This window comes from Lepidothrix coronata, unplaced genomic scaffold (genome assembly GCF_001604755.1).
Source record: "Lepidothrix coronata isolate B3197 unplaced genomic scaffold, Lepidothrix_coronata-1.0 Scaffold158, whole genome shotgun sequence".
Classification (NCBI taxonomy): domain Eukaryota; kingdom Metazoa; phylum Chordata; class Aves; order Passeriformes; family Pipridae; genus Lepidothrix; species Lepidothrix coronata.
The window spans coordinates 1235206-1249649 of NW_016690338.1; the positions used below are offsets into that span (position 1 = coordinate 1235206).

Consider the following 14444-nt stretch of genomic DNA (forward strand, 5'->3'; position numbering starts at 1 on the left):
ACCAGTCTTGGAACATATGGAATGGACCATGTTATGGTATAAATTACAGGTACCATTTCAGTTTCCCAGCTAAGCTCCGTACCACAATGCACCTGGAGTTTAAATGAGGGCAGAGTTTAATTTTTTTTGGTTGTACAATACCTTTTTTACCTTGAGCCAGTATCACCATGTCTTGAACTTTCTTGTACCTGTTCAGAGATTGCCGGAGCTCTTCGATCTTCCGATCCTAAAATAAAGGGAAGTTGTGACTGTGCTTCCTCCCCCAGAAATACAAATAACTACATTCTTCAATTTAACTGGTTGTGAGACTAAAAGAAGTGGGAAGTGTGGATGGGACAGGACTCAGAATGCTGGGAGGTTTTGTAGTATCAAAACCTGTATTTAGCAAAAACTACCACCTGATTATTGTCCCGGCCTTGAAAGCTCCCTTGTTAAGTCAAAGGTAGAGTATAATAAATTGTCCACGTACAAAGGATTTAGGGCTTTGGTGATCAAAAGAAAACATCCTATAAAATGCACATGCATATGAAAGCACAAAACCATCCCTTAAAACAATTCCTACTTCACAGAAAGCCCTTTCGAGAACACAACCTGCAATATGGCACTTTTATGGAGCTCTTTACATTTTCAGAACGCGGTATAAATTGTAGTCACACTGAATTCAATGACTCAACAGTGAAGGACTCTGTAAGGACCCTCTATACATGCACAGAGCTCATAAATGCTCAGTTATAGTCCCTTAAAGGCACTGCTGTGCTTCTGACTACAAAAAATCATCAATTTTTAGAAGCTTGGTTTTTAATTGAATTGTGAAAGGCTCATACATGAAGGTTTTCTTAGAGATATAAATCAATCTGAAGAATGATTACTGAAAAAATAATGACTTTGCTACCTTCTCTTCATTTGCTGCCATTAGAGATTCTACCGCCTTCTTCATTTTCTGTACCTCTATATCTAAAAACACAACACAGTTCTCCAAGTCAATTTAAACCAGACACTGTGAGGAAATAAGAAAAACAAAAAAACCCCTAGAAGCAATTCAGTAATATCTGAAAGTAAACTTACAAATTAACAGACAAAGCATAAGCCATTTAAAATCTGGGTTAGATGGAAATATATGGAAGAAATCCCTTTTCTTCAAAACCTCTTCACTGACAATTTTATCAAAGAAATTATTAAATTCAGGAATTTAAGAGAATGGAAAACTCAAGAGTAAAACTACTACTTGACTTTTCACTATCTTCACCTTTCAAATAGCCAAATAATTACAAAACAAAAAGTTTGAAATAAAAAATACTCCATTTGGAGTGCAATAAAATGCATCCTCATTACAACAGTCAACAAACACCCCAAATGGCACCTCAAAAACCCACTATCCAAAGCAACTGGATTAATAGATATGATGAAGGAAGCACTGGGCAGTGATGCTTAATTACAGCCTTAATTCAGTATGGATGTAGAAATTAGGACAGCACAATGGAATGAAACAAGTCTTTGCTGTGATGAGCAGTCATGCTGGAATAAATATATATTCCGATTTGGACAAGGTCCTTAATACAGACAACAGCACATCTATAATCCTTATTTACCAAGAAGTATAAATACATGGAAATATGTATGTTCTGGAGGTGTTCTGGACTAGAAATCCAAAGAGAATAGAAATAATCTCCACTTTCTCCTAAAAATCCACCTTGTGTAAATGAAGTGAGCTTTAAATTTTGCTACAAACACAGGCAAACTTCTCACCAAACTCACAGGCAAGAAAGCCTTTTACACTGTTTTAACTCCCCAAAAATTCTTGGAAAGCAAACAGAGCAGGAAGAACATTTTCCTCCTTAATGAAATGCAAGAAGAAAACAAGCTGCCTGGATGGCTTTCCAGATGAAAGACATTTAGAAACTAAACCAGTAGCTGAGTCAGTTCCAATGATTTTCCCTCAGTTCTGCTGGCTGAAAATCTGGTTTACTGGATTGCAGCTGCATTTCACTGAGAGGCAACTGCTTTGTGGGTCTTCCTGAGACCAAATCTTTTTTTGCCTATCGGCTTTAATTAGAAAATTTTGGTTTTTAAATGTGATATCTCCACTCTTATTCTCCAGTTTTACTCTAAGGGTTATAGATGATGCAACCTAACCATGTTTGTTAAAGCAGTTTTGCAAACACATGCAGGAAGCTATTCTGGAAAGCACTTCTGGAATGCAAATGCTTGGGGAAAGACACCAGAAACCTTACTTTTATCTTTGAGCTTCTTTTTACAATTTCCATCTGTGCAGGAAAACCCATTGGATTTGAAATTAGCATGAAGGTTATGATATTAAATAACTTTTCAGAGAACACCGATAATAAAAGAGTCAACTATTCCTCACTTCATTCAGCTAATGAGGTAGATAATCTATGCTTCTTAATATTGGTCCAAGGTAGAAAAAATATGTGTCATCATTGCAAAAGATCTTTTGCTGAGCTGTACTGAAAACTAAACTAAAGTTGAGGACCAGAGGGTAGTGGGAGTTCAAGCAGCTCCCCACGAAAAAAAGCCCTATATAAGTAGTCACGAATGCAATAAAATCAGACCTTGTTTGCATTTAAATGTCCTTAAATAAAAATGGAATCATGGCTCATTGTGGTCACTTTTAGTGATTTTAGCCAGTGGTTTTGAAAACAGATCATTTTATTAAATAAAATGTGACAATCTACACACAGCCTTTTCCTCCTCAGGTCAGGGGAGGAGACTAATCTCTTGTGGCTTTGTTTTCTATAAAACACACTTTGAAAGCATGATCTTAAAATCAGCAATAATTACCAGCGAGATATATTCAGAATTTAAATTGCAGCGGGCTAAGAAAGTCTCTGGAAAATTTTTCTGAGGCTTTAACAAAAAACTTCTACTTTCAAGTAACATAAATCCTGAATCTAAAATTAAATAAATACTAATTCAGTTTCTTCTTTGCAAGCAAATAAAAGAATTACCTAGCAAGGAAAATTTTTGTGCTAATTCAAGTCTAATTAAGATTTGGACTTAACCAGTGCACAAATCTAGAATCAATCCTCAATTTCACCTACTTACAGGTAGGTCCACATCACACTTTGGTCTGTAGTTTGCTATTCCATAGATAAAAAAAAAGTAGCACAAAGCCCATAAATACCCAGGTAGGAAAATTTCCTTTTCAATCTTTTTGGGGAACTTGTTGAAATTCTTTTAAATCTTTCTTGGCCAATATAAATTGCATCTTTTTAGGCCTCAAACAAGCCACATAAAGATCTAACTAGGGATCTCTTGACCAGTTTAAATTTGATCAAGAACTTGCTTTGACAGTAATTTCAGCAGCTGCATCGTCAACACCCACTAAAGATACTACAAGAGGTAAACACAAAGCTTAAGAAAATTGATGCTTTTATCAGTTATTTCCTGTACAACCATTCATGGAGACACGACCTCAGATGAGGTGACTGAGGAGGACATGGTGACAGAGCCTTCTTTTCTCTTACCTCTGTCCAGGATTTCAATTCCTTCTCCTTTGAGCTTGCAAACCAATTTTTCATGCAACCTTTTTACCTCGGCTTCCTTCTGCTCCAGTTTGTCTTTCAAAGCTGAGAGTTCATCCTGTAACAGACACAGAGTCACTCAGAGACAGCTTCCACACACACATGAGATGTTTCCAAAATTCCCTTCTAGGAAGCACATTGGGCAGATCCTCAGCCTATGGAAACGACCAAGGGTCCCCTGACATTTACACCCACCAAAATGACCCTGAACATCACAACAGACCTGTGGGGGCAAAACCAGTGGTCTGAAATTGTCAGTCTCATTGTAAAGAGATTTTACATCTCAATTTAAAGAAGAAATAGTAAAGATAAAAAAAAAAAAAAAAAAGAGTTTTCTTATTTATTTAACCTTGCAGAGACAGAAAAAGTGCAGATGATGAGGGCAAAGGTTAAAATCTCCAGAGATTTATTTTGGTATTTACAGGGCATTTTGCGTGTTCAAAGCCAAACAACCAGGCTGAGGACAGTTTCAGAAACAACCACTGCTTCTATGGAAGAAAAATCAACCACAACACCACCAAGCACATGGACACACACACTGGAAAGCAGTTCAGACAAAATGTGGTACCTCTGCCACAGTTTGGGTTTGCTGATCAAGCACTAGGGAAGGAAGCTTGGAGCTGAGATTCTTGGGAATGAGACAGATGGTGTTTTGGGGGAGCTGGGGTGTATTAGAAAAATGCTGTCAAATTTTAACTTAGATCTAACCATCTGCACTAGCAAGTGAACTGGCACAGCCCCATGCATTTAACTTTTTAAAATTTGAGTCAAATCCTACCCAGTTTAGTAACATGTTTCTTTGATGTCCGAGGATATCTTGTGCAACAGCATCATCAAGACAGGGCCCTCAGTGCAAATGTACCCAACACTGAAAATTTAATTTGTTCAGTTTGTAAACAAAGCAAAACAAGGCAAGACTCAGCATTTTGGCATTAACAGCTTGTAACTGACGTTTTAAATCCTTAAAGGAATAAACCAAACTAGAAAATACTGTGGCTTAGGTATTTTCCTGAGCTAACCCTCAAAAGATCTGTTGCAAATATACAGCGATGTCTGCAACCCAAACTATGGAATTTCCTGTAATTGGTTCATGTTTGCTCTAAAGCATCATTTAAAAAAAAAAAATAGATCAACCTTAAAATTGTCAAGAAATCAAAGCTTCTTCCACAACAGCGGCTGGGCAATAAATACATTTCTCCAGTGCTCCAGTGTGGCACTGATTTCGATGGGATTTCTGCCAGTGTAGGATCCATGCTCCTCCAAAATAAGACCATTTCTTGGTCACTTGAGAAGCTGCTGTTATACCCACAGGCAACTAGAGCTGTCAATGTGTATTTCTCCCCCTGAATTAGAAACATGATATGCAAATTTACATGTGGGGCGGGGGGGGGGCGTACAGAAGAATCGCTATTTTCCAGCTAGTTTTCATGAATAAATTTTCTATAAAAGGGTGATAAAAAGTTCTGCTTGAATAATGGATGCAAGCTACACACAAGGCAATCTGTCCTCAGAAGGGGCATGATTTTAACCCAACTCTAATTCCATTAGGTGTAACCTATGCAAAGTTCACAACACTAAAATCCTCTCCCATGCAAAATAAAAGCTGTTTACAAGGAATATCTACATCAAGAGCTCTCTAACAAGGAAGGGCACACTGCATACCAACAAACAACAATTAATGAAGAACAGAGCATGACAGCACGATGCAGGACAGACTGTAAAAGGGTACGACATGAAGGATTCAAAACAGGCCCAGTGTCCCCCAGAAACTACCACACCTTTAACATCTGGCTTTTTTGCTCCATCCGCTGCTTTTCATACTGCATCTGACCCACTTTGATTTTCATACTAGAAAGTTTGGCCATTAAAGACTGGTAACAGAGACAGAGGAGTGAGAGAAAACTAAAGGTAGAAAAGAGACAAGGCTAAATGGCAAAGAGAAGTTAGACACTCAGAGAAACAGGCTGCTAGAAATACTTAGGTGAATGTTTTCACTTCAGAAGTGGTTTATTTTTAGCACACTTAGAAGAAAATAAATGCTCAATTTTGGTCTCAGCTATGGCATACACCTTGTGTACTGCAACTCATGTTTCTTGACACATGTGAAACAAGGGTCTAAACAGGAAATAAATTTACTGATAACAGCAAGGTAAGTTATCCTTCATAAAAAACACTGCTCAGGCTGAAAACCACAGCATGACATATGGAAATAGCCCCTGCTGCTAAGTGAGAACCATGAAACCCCAGGGCCTGAGAGGACTCAGGTTTTGCAGGGTGCAGGCAGGGATTAGGGAAAAGAGAATGAACTCCTAAAGCCTGACTTAGACCCACCTCTGCTTCTTCCCCTCAACCTCACTTACTTTGGTTGTTTTCAGTTTTTTCTCATACTGGAGTCTTTCATTGTCCATTTCTCCCACTCTCAACCGCAGTTCATTTATTTCCTGGATCAAATCCTGAGCAAAGGGAAAAAGAAGACCAGAAACAATGAGAAAATTCAGTAAAAGCCCTAGAACAAAAGCTACCCATTGGTAGGAAAGCAGCAACAATAAAAGCAGCAATAAAAGGCACTCTGTACACAAAATCACACCACCTAAGTCAAGCAACTCAGAGCTTCACAGATATCCAGGGACTCTATTTCTCAGTTTTCCGTTCTATTCCCAAATCTGATGGTCACCTTTGACACTATGACAATTGATTTTGGAGGGTTTTTCTCTCCTGCAGCATGACCCAATGTCAAAATACGCTGTGTGGTACTCACTGCTGAGTGAATTCAACCAGAATTCAAGAGTGTAAGATCCTGGAGCAGAAACTAAATTATTCTGATTAATTTCTTATGGACCTCATGGGTAATCAGATCCTTTACCACTGGTAACTGGTGACCAAAAAATACCATACAGTTTCTCCCAGGTGTTAAACAGAAGTTCAAGACAAGTCCTAACAGCATGCTTTGCCCCCAAAATGTTTTCAATTACTCCCTTGCAAGTGCACAAAAAAAAATTAATGATAACTTTGAGCTGTGGGGGTCAGAGGTTTTCCTTACTGGCACTGGGAACACAAACTATTCCTCTCAGAAACTCCTGTGCACAAGGGACACTGGAGTTGGTTAAATTATGAAGATCTCCCTGTGACTGAGCCAGTTTTACCCTCTGGCTGCTGCTTCAAAAGGCTGGTTATGGACTCCTCCGTAAATAAACTCCCTTGTAAGGTATTTTCTTACATAAACTCAGCCCAACTCAGACCACCCATGTTCCTTAAGGAAAATAATGCTGGTGCCTGCTGAGAAAGTGAAAAGACTGGAATGATTTAAAGAACAGAACAATTACAAATCTCTATTAAGTATACAATTAGCTTTGGGAAAAAGCTGTGTATTTGTGAACATCTAGACAGCAAATCCTAGAGCAGAAAGGCCCAGTGAAGCATCTGTTTAGAGAAAGAATGGAGAACATGAGTAACCAACCAAGCTAGAATGGGAAGGTGCAACAACAGACATAAGGAACAACTGGATAATACAGGGATTTAATTTGAATGGTAATTCTGTGGGAGCCAGTAGCTCCACAAAAGTTGTCAGATGTCAATGATGGGTTTTTTTAATTTTCCCTAAATAAAATCAGAAGCAACAATCATAGTTTTTCTTTCCCAGTTTGGGTAAGAATCTATTTCCATTTTGAATACTCCACGTAAATGCCACAATGTGTTTTATGGTCAAATATTTTAAATACTCATTTAAATACTCAGCTCATCTAAAATAGTTGATAATCTACTACTTTAAACAGGAATAAAATACTGTGTAATTCTGATAAAGCACTGCCTCCAAAATACCTCTTTGAGATTTTGTAAGGGCTGAGACAACTAATCAGCCATTCATTTTCCCACTGAACCAAAGGAAATTAAGATATATTACCCCTTTCATGTTTAAGCCTAAGCCTTTTTACAGCTATAAAGTGTTGAAGCAAGGAAGAAACAAGATAACAATTTCTATCACACTAAACTACGTCATTCTGGTTTTCAAAGAGAGGGAGGAACATTTTAGTAATAGTTCATTAGTTCTGGCATAAACACCCAGGAAATAAATCTATATAGCCCCTAATTAAAGATAATTTAAGTTATTTTTATCAAAGGCATTAAGTGTGTTTCAAGGTATTTCAAAGAGAAAGGTCTTCATAGCCTTTTGCACACAGCTTATAGAGTTGCAGTGCATGGTGTGCTCCCCACACTGGAACCCCTTTTCTAGGAAACGGTAGCTCCACATCCATCTTCTTGGTATGTGAGTTGTGCTATTTAATTATGGAGAGACTGCAGTTCAGGGGAGAAACAAAGAAAGGGGGAGTACAGGAGAACTCTATGATTAACTAGATTTAATAAAAATAAGGATAGAAAGAGAGGAAGGAAATCAGACCTGTTACTGAACCAGAGGAAAAGGTGACAGCAGGTACATGGATCCATCCCACAGCTTGGAAAATGTGCTGTCAAACAGCTGTCACCGCACACAGAATCACTTACTTTCAAATCTGAGAGCAATTCAAGTAATTAGTTTTTAACCCATGGGCTTCAGGTCCAAAGAAAGCAATTCAAAAGCAAGCCTAACTTTTTTCCTTATGCTCATAAATACAAGTGAGGAACGATGCTTCACTGGAAACTAAGGAGGGGGGAAACCACTGACTGAAGTGGAAATTTGTTCTCCTGTGATGACAATATGGCTTTTTTTCCTTCTAGAAATGAAGGACATCTGGAACATCCACAATATGAACACCTGACATTTCAGCTTGTTTACAAATCCAGAAGTAGAAACTTCGTTCTGCTTTGCAGACAGATCCAAGGTTTTTCTGATACGGGTATGTCATCCTGGCAGCAAAGCTCAGCCTGATACTTTCCAGTTTCCTGGAAAAACTGGGTTTGCCCACCTGTTTTGAAGCTTTCTGGCTTCAAAAATGAACAAGGTTCAGCTGCACAGACCTGCAGTGCACAGAGGGCAAATGCCTGAGGGGAGCACTGCCAGGGATGGCAGCTCTGATGGTAGGAATCCCAAACTGGCTCTGGGAATCTTCCTTTGTAAAACCAGAATTTAACAAAGGGGCCACTTCTTATTTTAAGAGATACATTTTTTTAACCTTAAAGATGAGTTCCCTTCTTGCCTGGTTCAGGTTCCCTTCAGGTAATGTGAAGACACACACAGCTTTCACAATTTATTCCATTGGGTTTTACTCACCTCTGTGTCTCTGAATCTGTCCTCATAGTCCAATCTATCTTTCTCTACAGATGTAAGCTTTAATTTCAGAGTGGAAATCTCTGCCATAAGATCCAGCTTCTGAGTTTCAAGGGTTGTTCTGCTTAAAAGCTCCTGATTCAAGATAAAGAGAACAGAATTATTCACCCAAGGGGAAGAAATCAGTGATTTATTTTGACAGCTAAAGGTCTCCTTCATGGGGAAAAGCATCACCCTCTTCCTTGCACTCTGTGAAGCCCTGGGACACAGCTATTATCCATCTGACAGACTCCAGGAACCTAGGATGCATCTGGGATCACGGGGGCACTATCATGGGCTGGCTGCCAGGACGAGAAAAAAGCCCGTCTGTCATCACAGTTGCTGTGGGCAGCAAGGAGATGTGAAGGGAATCCACCCATCCTGCCACAGGGTTTTGATCTAAAGGCTCTTTGAAGTTCAGTGGGGAAGGACTCAAAGAAGAGCAGAACTGGATTCTTACAGTGTAAAGCAGCCCTGACATTACTAAGCACAAAGACTTCTACTATATTTGAAAGCAAATATAGTAGAAAATTACCCCTTAGCTAAGAGATATCAAGGGCTGCGACACCTTGGAGTGCACTGCTCTCACCAAAGCAAAATGCAGGTTTTTTTAGGACAGAAGGAAGACAAGACAGTAAGACAGGCATGGAGCTGTGAAACACCTGTTGCAGCATCTCCTCTGTGGCATTCAGCTTCTCCCTGTGCTCCTCCAGGCAGAACTCCAGATCCCGAATCTTTTCTCCTTGGGCCTCCACTTGGTCTGTGAGCACACTTACCTGGACAGCAGGGAAAAAGGGATGCACGTTTAGCACCTTGTGTCTGTGTCAGCTGAAGAACTGCACGTGCTGGCTGGGCCAAAGATGAAATGGGACCATGCAGGGAGGAGAAGAAGCAGCAGAGCTCTGCAGTGGACACAACACTCGGCAAAGGCAACAGGAGAGGAGAGAAAACTCCCCCTTCACACCACAGTTTCAGCCAAAGTTCTGGCAGGTGCATTGCAATTCTGCATCTCCCCTCCTGGCTTGTCCTGGAAGTTTCCATGAGGGGTGGTTGCTGCATTTTGCTACCAACAATTATGCCTTTGCTGTGACAATCCATTAGCTAAACCCGTTAGTTCCTACCTTAACAACCAAATAGCCAAATCTCACTGCTTACAATTTATTCTCCTTCCCAAGGATCACACATTGTGTACCATAACAACCAGTTTCTCCTCTTGAGAGCAAAAAAAGCAAAGGAGGTTAAAACACACAGCCCAAGGCTGGGCAGGACCAAGACAACACCTTTGAGACACCTTTCCTAAGGACAGGATATCTGTCTCCTGATGCAGCCATCATGGGAATGGTCATGGAAAGTGGGGATATTAAAGATATACATGAATGTAAGTAGGTGGCTGCTCTGCCGACATGCTCAGCTAACAAGATTCAAAGAAAGATCGGATATGCAGACATAAAGGCCTTTGGATTTTTCCTGCAATCTAAATCCACACCCATCCTTAATCTGGGTTAACTGTCCAAGACATCACAACTTCAAATAAATTCTCAGAGGTTTTTATCACATGCTATCAAAAAGTCTCATGAAGGCAAGAGCACAAAAAAATAACTGGGGTGACAACTCACTTGCAGAACAAGAGATTCCTTATCATTTTCCAGACGAGCCAGCCTTTCTTGATAAACATCTCCATTCCCAGATATGTGTCCATTAGTCTGAAAAATACAGCAAATAGTGCACAGTCAGCAATTGTACCACAGTGTCATCCAATGCTATCAACACACTTAAGGAGTATTTTTAATCTGCGCAGTTTAAGAACAGATTTGTAGTATTCTCCAGCCCCCCAAGGGTTACATATCAAATATACTGTCAACAAAGGACACACCATTCAGGAAAGAATTGTTCAAGGGCTTCAAGATGAGAAACGAAGAACCTTCTGGTGACCCAGTTCTGCAAAATTCACTTACTGTGCATTCAGCATTTTGCTAACAAAATTTGGACTCAACCATATACAACGCTAAGCCAAACTTGCAAGGAGACAAATACCCTGAGACACTGAGCAAGTGAAAAAAAAAAAAGTACAATCTACAAGATGTGTGTTATGCTTCTTGCAAGTCATACATACAGTAAGACACATCTTTTTACATCAGGCACATCTTACTGGGTATGGGTGAACGTCTGCACTCTAAACACATCTCTTTGCAAAGCTGCCTGAGGCTAAAGAGAAACAAGAATACATGTTAATGCTATCAGAGAGTTCAGAGGAATCAGTAACTTTCTTCATAATAACTTCAATGCTCTTGAGCAGCGAGAAGGGTTTTATTCTATCCATATTCAAAGCTGTCTCAAAGCACTCTGTGATCCATGCCATGATCAGATCTTGGCTCAGGACAGAAATTCGTGTTGCCATCATTGCATAAATTGCTTAGAGGAGTCTGAGAAGCTGCTCTGACATCCAGCAGAGACACACCCCAATGTTGAGGGGCCTTGATTGCCTTCTGAATATGTGATGATCCTCGTACCCTGGTGAGCCTGCAGCACAACCCTGCCTGGAGAGGCCACCTCCACCCAGGAGCTCCAAGCCTCTGGCTCCTGCTTGGAATCTCCCCTTGGAGCAGCTCACCTCCCCTGATTGCCAAGGATGCCTCAGGAAACCTCCTGGCTGAAACTCCTTTTCTAGGGTACATGGTTGACCTTGGGTGGTGGGAGAAATTGCCTTGTTTAAAAAATTGAACAAATAAAACTCCCACCAGCACCACTTAGAGATCAGACACAAAGCAAACAGGAGGAGGTAAAAGTGTCTGACCTCACCTTAATGCTCTGAAGAAATCAGGTTGTGTCCTGACAGCTCTTAAATCAGTGAGCAGGAGCAAATGTGTCTCCCAAGCAATACCTTCTACATGGTGACCATAATATCTTCCCTGAAAACCCAAGCAACCTAAGAAAGGATGCTCTCTAGCAATTTGTACCAATACCTTGTATCATGATCTGAACTATGACCCTGTATCTCAATTATTTAGCCGCACATTTCTAGGCCACTTGACCACCTAGACACTGAGCATCAGGGCAAAATTCCTCTAAACATCAGAGTTGGCCATATTTTCCCCCTGACCTCTACCAGGATTTAGCTCATGCCATTGAAGATCAGTGAGATCTTCTGTTTTGTTACACTTTAATTTAGATGAAAGAAGCCAAAGAGCTTCCGAAATAAACCTGTTAGCTGCTCATGCTTTAGATCTTGTCACTTGACTTGTATGTGAAACACAAAACTGAGGAGTTTGCCTACTTTTGCTACTCTCTAGGTCTTTTAAGTCCTCCAGTACATCTCAGGCCATTACTCAAGACTCTGTAAGAACAGCACCTGCATTTTGTAACATACAACACATTAATCAACCCAGTGTGTGTGTCTGATGTAGGAGAGTGGTATTCATCCCTCTTTGCAGGCAGCAGAAGTGCAAAGACACCCCTCCACCCCGGCTAACAAGAAAGTCCTTGCCAAAACATGGACTGAACTCCCTGCCTCCCAACCACCACATCAACACCCGAACCACTGACCCTCCTGATACCTCCAGTCAGCATAACCAGACACAAATCAGCTAAAACCAAAGGCTGCGTGAAGAAAATGTGGGGAGGGAGGTCTTGGTTTCACACTACGATGAAAATGTCTTTACAATGCTGTGAAAACCAACGAGGTGTTAAAGCATAACGTTAGTCATTGTGCTCAGCATCTTGCCAAGACACCTTTGTTGCTAAACTCCTTTCACATTTCTGACACAAAAATCTGCTTTGCTCAGCACGTCGCACTTGGCTTTAAAATAGGAGCGCGTTTGGAGAGGGACAGCTCAAGCCAGAGCTGTGCATTGACATCAGAAAGAGGGAGGAGGAAGCCCCAAACAGCACAGGAGCAAAGGTTGTTTTCGCTCAAAGCCAAATAAAAGGGCTTAAATAATCATAGACTAGTTTAAGCTGGAAAATACCTCCAAGATCATCAAGTCCAACCATCAACCCAGGACCACGTTCACCACTAAACAATGTCCTCAAGAGCCATATTCACATGTGTTTTACATCCTCCCAGGGATGCTGACTTCACCACTTCCCCGGGCAGCCTGTTGCAATTTTCCCCTTTCAGGGAAGAAAATTTTTCATAATATCTGACCTAAACCTCCCCTGGTGCAACTTGAGGCCATTTCCTCTTGTCCTGTCAAATGCTGAGGGCAGTTCATCTTTTTTCTAGGAGAAACCTTGCAGAGATGTCTTAGTTTTGCAAGCTGTGTGTACTGGGGGCAAAGATCACTTTTGTGGCTATTGCCAGAAACATTTTCTAAAACCTGCATAAAAGCAGACCAAAACCAGAAAACCTTGTGTACAACCCAGGAGCAGTTGGCTTTTTGCCTGAACTGTTTTAACTTCTGAAAGATAGGACTGACTCTCCATTTTAGGTACAAGAAGGAAAGAAAGTCACCAACTTTGGTTTCAGTGGAGAAAAAGATGACACAAAAAGACCATGGCAGCTATTTCCAAGAGCAGCAGCCCCAGAACCTCTCAGGGTGGTGTGGAGACCAGAGACCTGCAGGCAATGGACAGATGCCTTCCTCAGACTGCTCTGCACTGTCTGAGGTAAAAAGTTGATTCCTGACATGATATTCTTTCCAGACAGATGAGAAAGGAAGAGGGGAAATGAAATATACGAAAAGAAGAATAGAGTAATGATGGCAATGAGTGGGACTGAAGAGAAATGGAGAGGGAAGATGCCCAAACACTGAATATGGGAAAGAAGTGCATGAGGAGATGAGGTGAATGGAGCCTTAACAGCAAGGAAGTGGACAAAGGAAAGTCTGAAAGATGCCAAGAGACCTGGTGTGTGCAAAATCTAGGTGAGCAACACTCAGTGTGTCCTTCAGAAGTGTCTCTCCACCTGGGAACCTGCATCCTCCCCCTGGGACTTAGCCTGGCAACTACCCACCCTGCAAAACAATGGCTTCGCTTTGGGGGAGAAAAAAAGAATAAGAGAAGCAAAAAAGAAAAGTAAATATTTGATTCAACAGCATATTTGGGGCACTTGGTAGTTCTGGATCAAATTTGTATCATTTAAGTCAATACAGGATTAACATAGTTTATGAACTGTGTAAGAAAAGCTTTCCATTTTCCAAAGAAGGTATCTTTCATCAGCAACTTCAAATCTACCTTCAATTAAGCAGTTGGACTTTGCATGTGTTTTCCATTTAGGGATTAACAGCAAAACACTGTATGGAAAGAGAAAGCAGATTTACCAATACAGATTGTAATCCTAAAAACAAAAGAACAGTTGTCAAAATGCCACTGAGGCTTCACAGAAGTTTGAGGTTAAGCATTTACTTAAAATGCCTTTTAAGATCAGATCTGGTGCATTTAGAAACTCTGCAAGATCAATCCATGGCTAATCCGTTAAACACGTGTGGAAGCTTTGTCTGTAATCATCTAAGTGTAAAAATCCACGCTGCTCTGGAGGGTATTATTCCTGGAGTAAGTAGATGCATTACCAAACTTTCATAGCTTGCCTGCCTTCATTCTTTAATCCCTTTTCCCTGGAAGTGAGTAAGCATTCCAAACTGCATGGAAGTTTCTAATAGCTGCTAGTTTAAACCTCCCAATAAAAAAAAAAAAAAAAAAAAAAAAAAACATTTCCCTCTTTT

General features: G+C 40.5%; 1 protein-coding gene across 21 annotated transcripts in view; it reads right to left on the minus strand.

Annotated features, from left to right (window-relative positions):
* The window catches only part of PPFIBP1 (PPFIA binding protein 1), a 93861-nt gene that overhangs the window by 20938 nt on the left and 58479 nt on the right, over window positions 1-14444 (minus strand). For 14 of the 21 annotated variants that reach the window (XM_017829098.1, XM_017829108.1, XM_017829101.1 and 11 more), the window contains 9 exons: window positions 10401-10487; window positions 9447-9560; window positions 8749-8880; window positions 5903-5995; window positions 5321-5413; window positions 3486-3600; window positions 2232-2264; window positions 893-954; window positions 142-226 (listed from right to left, as the gene is read on the minus strand). In XM_017829098.1, the coding sequence (XP_017684587.1) occupies window positions 142-226; window positions 893-954; window positions 2232-2264; window positions 3486-3600; window positions 5321-5413; window positions 5903-5995; window positions 8749-8880; window positions 9447-9560; window positions 10401-10487 (814 nt within the window). The remainder of the gene's footprint in view (window positions 1-141; window positions 227-892; window positions 955-2231; window positions 2265-3485; window positions 3601-5320; window positions 5414-5902; window positions 5996-8748; window positions 8881-9446; window positions 9561-10400; window positions 10488-14444) is intronic. The other 7 variants (XM_017829111.1, XM_017829112.1, XM_017829099.1 and 4 more) reach the window with 3 other exon arrangements.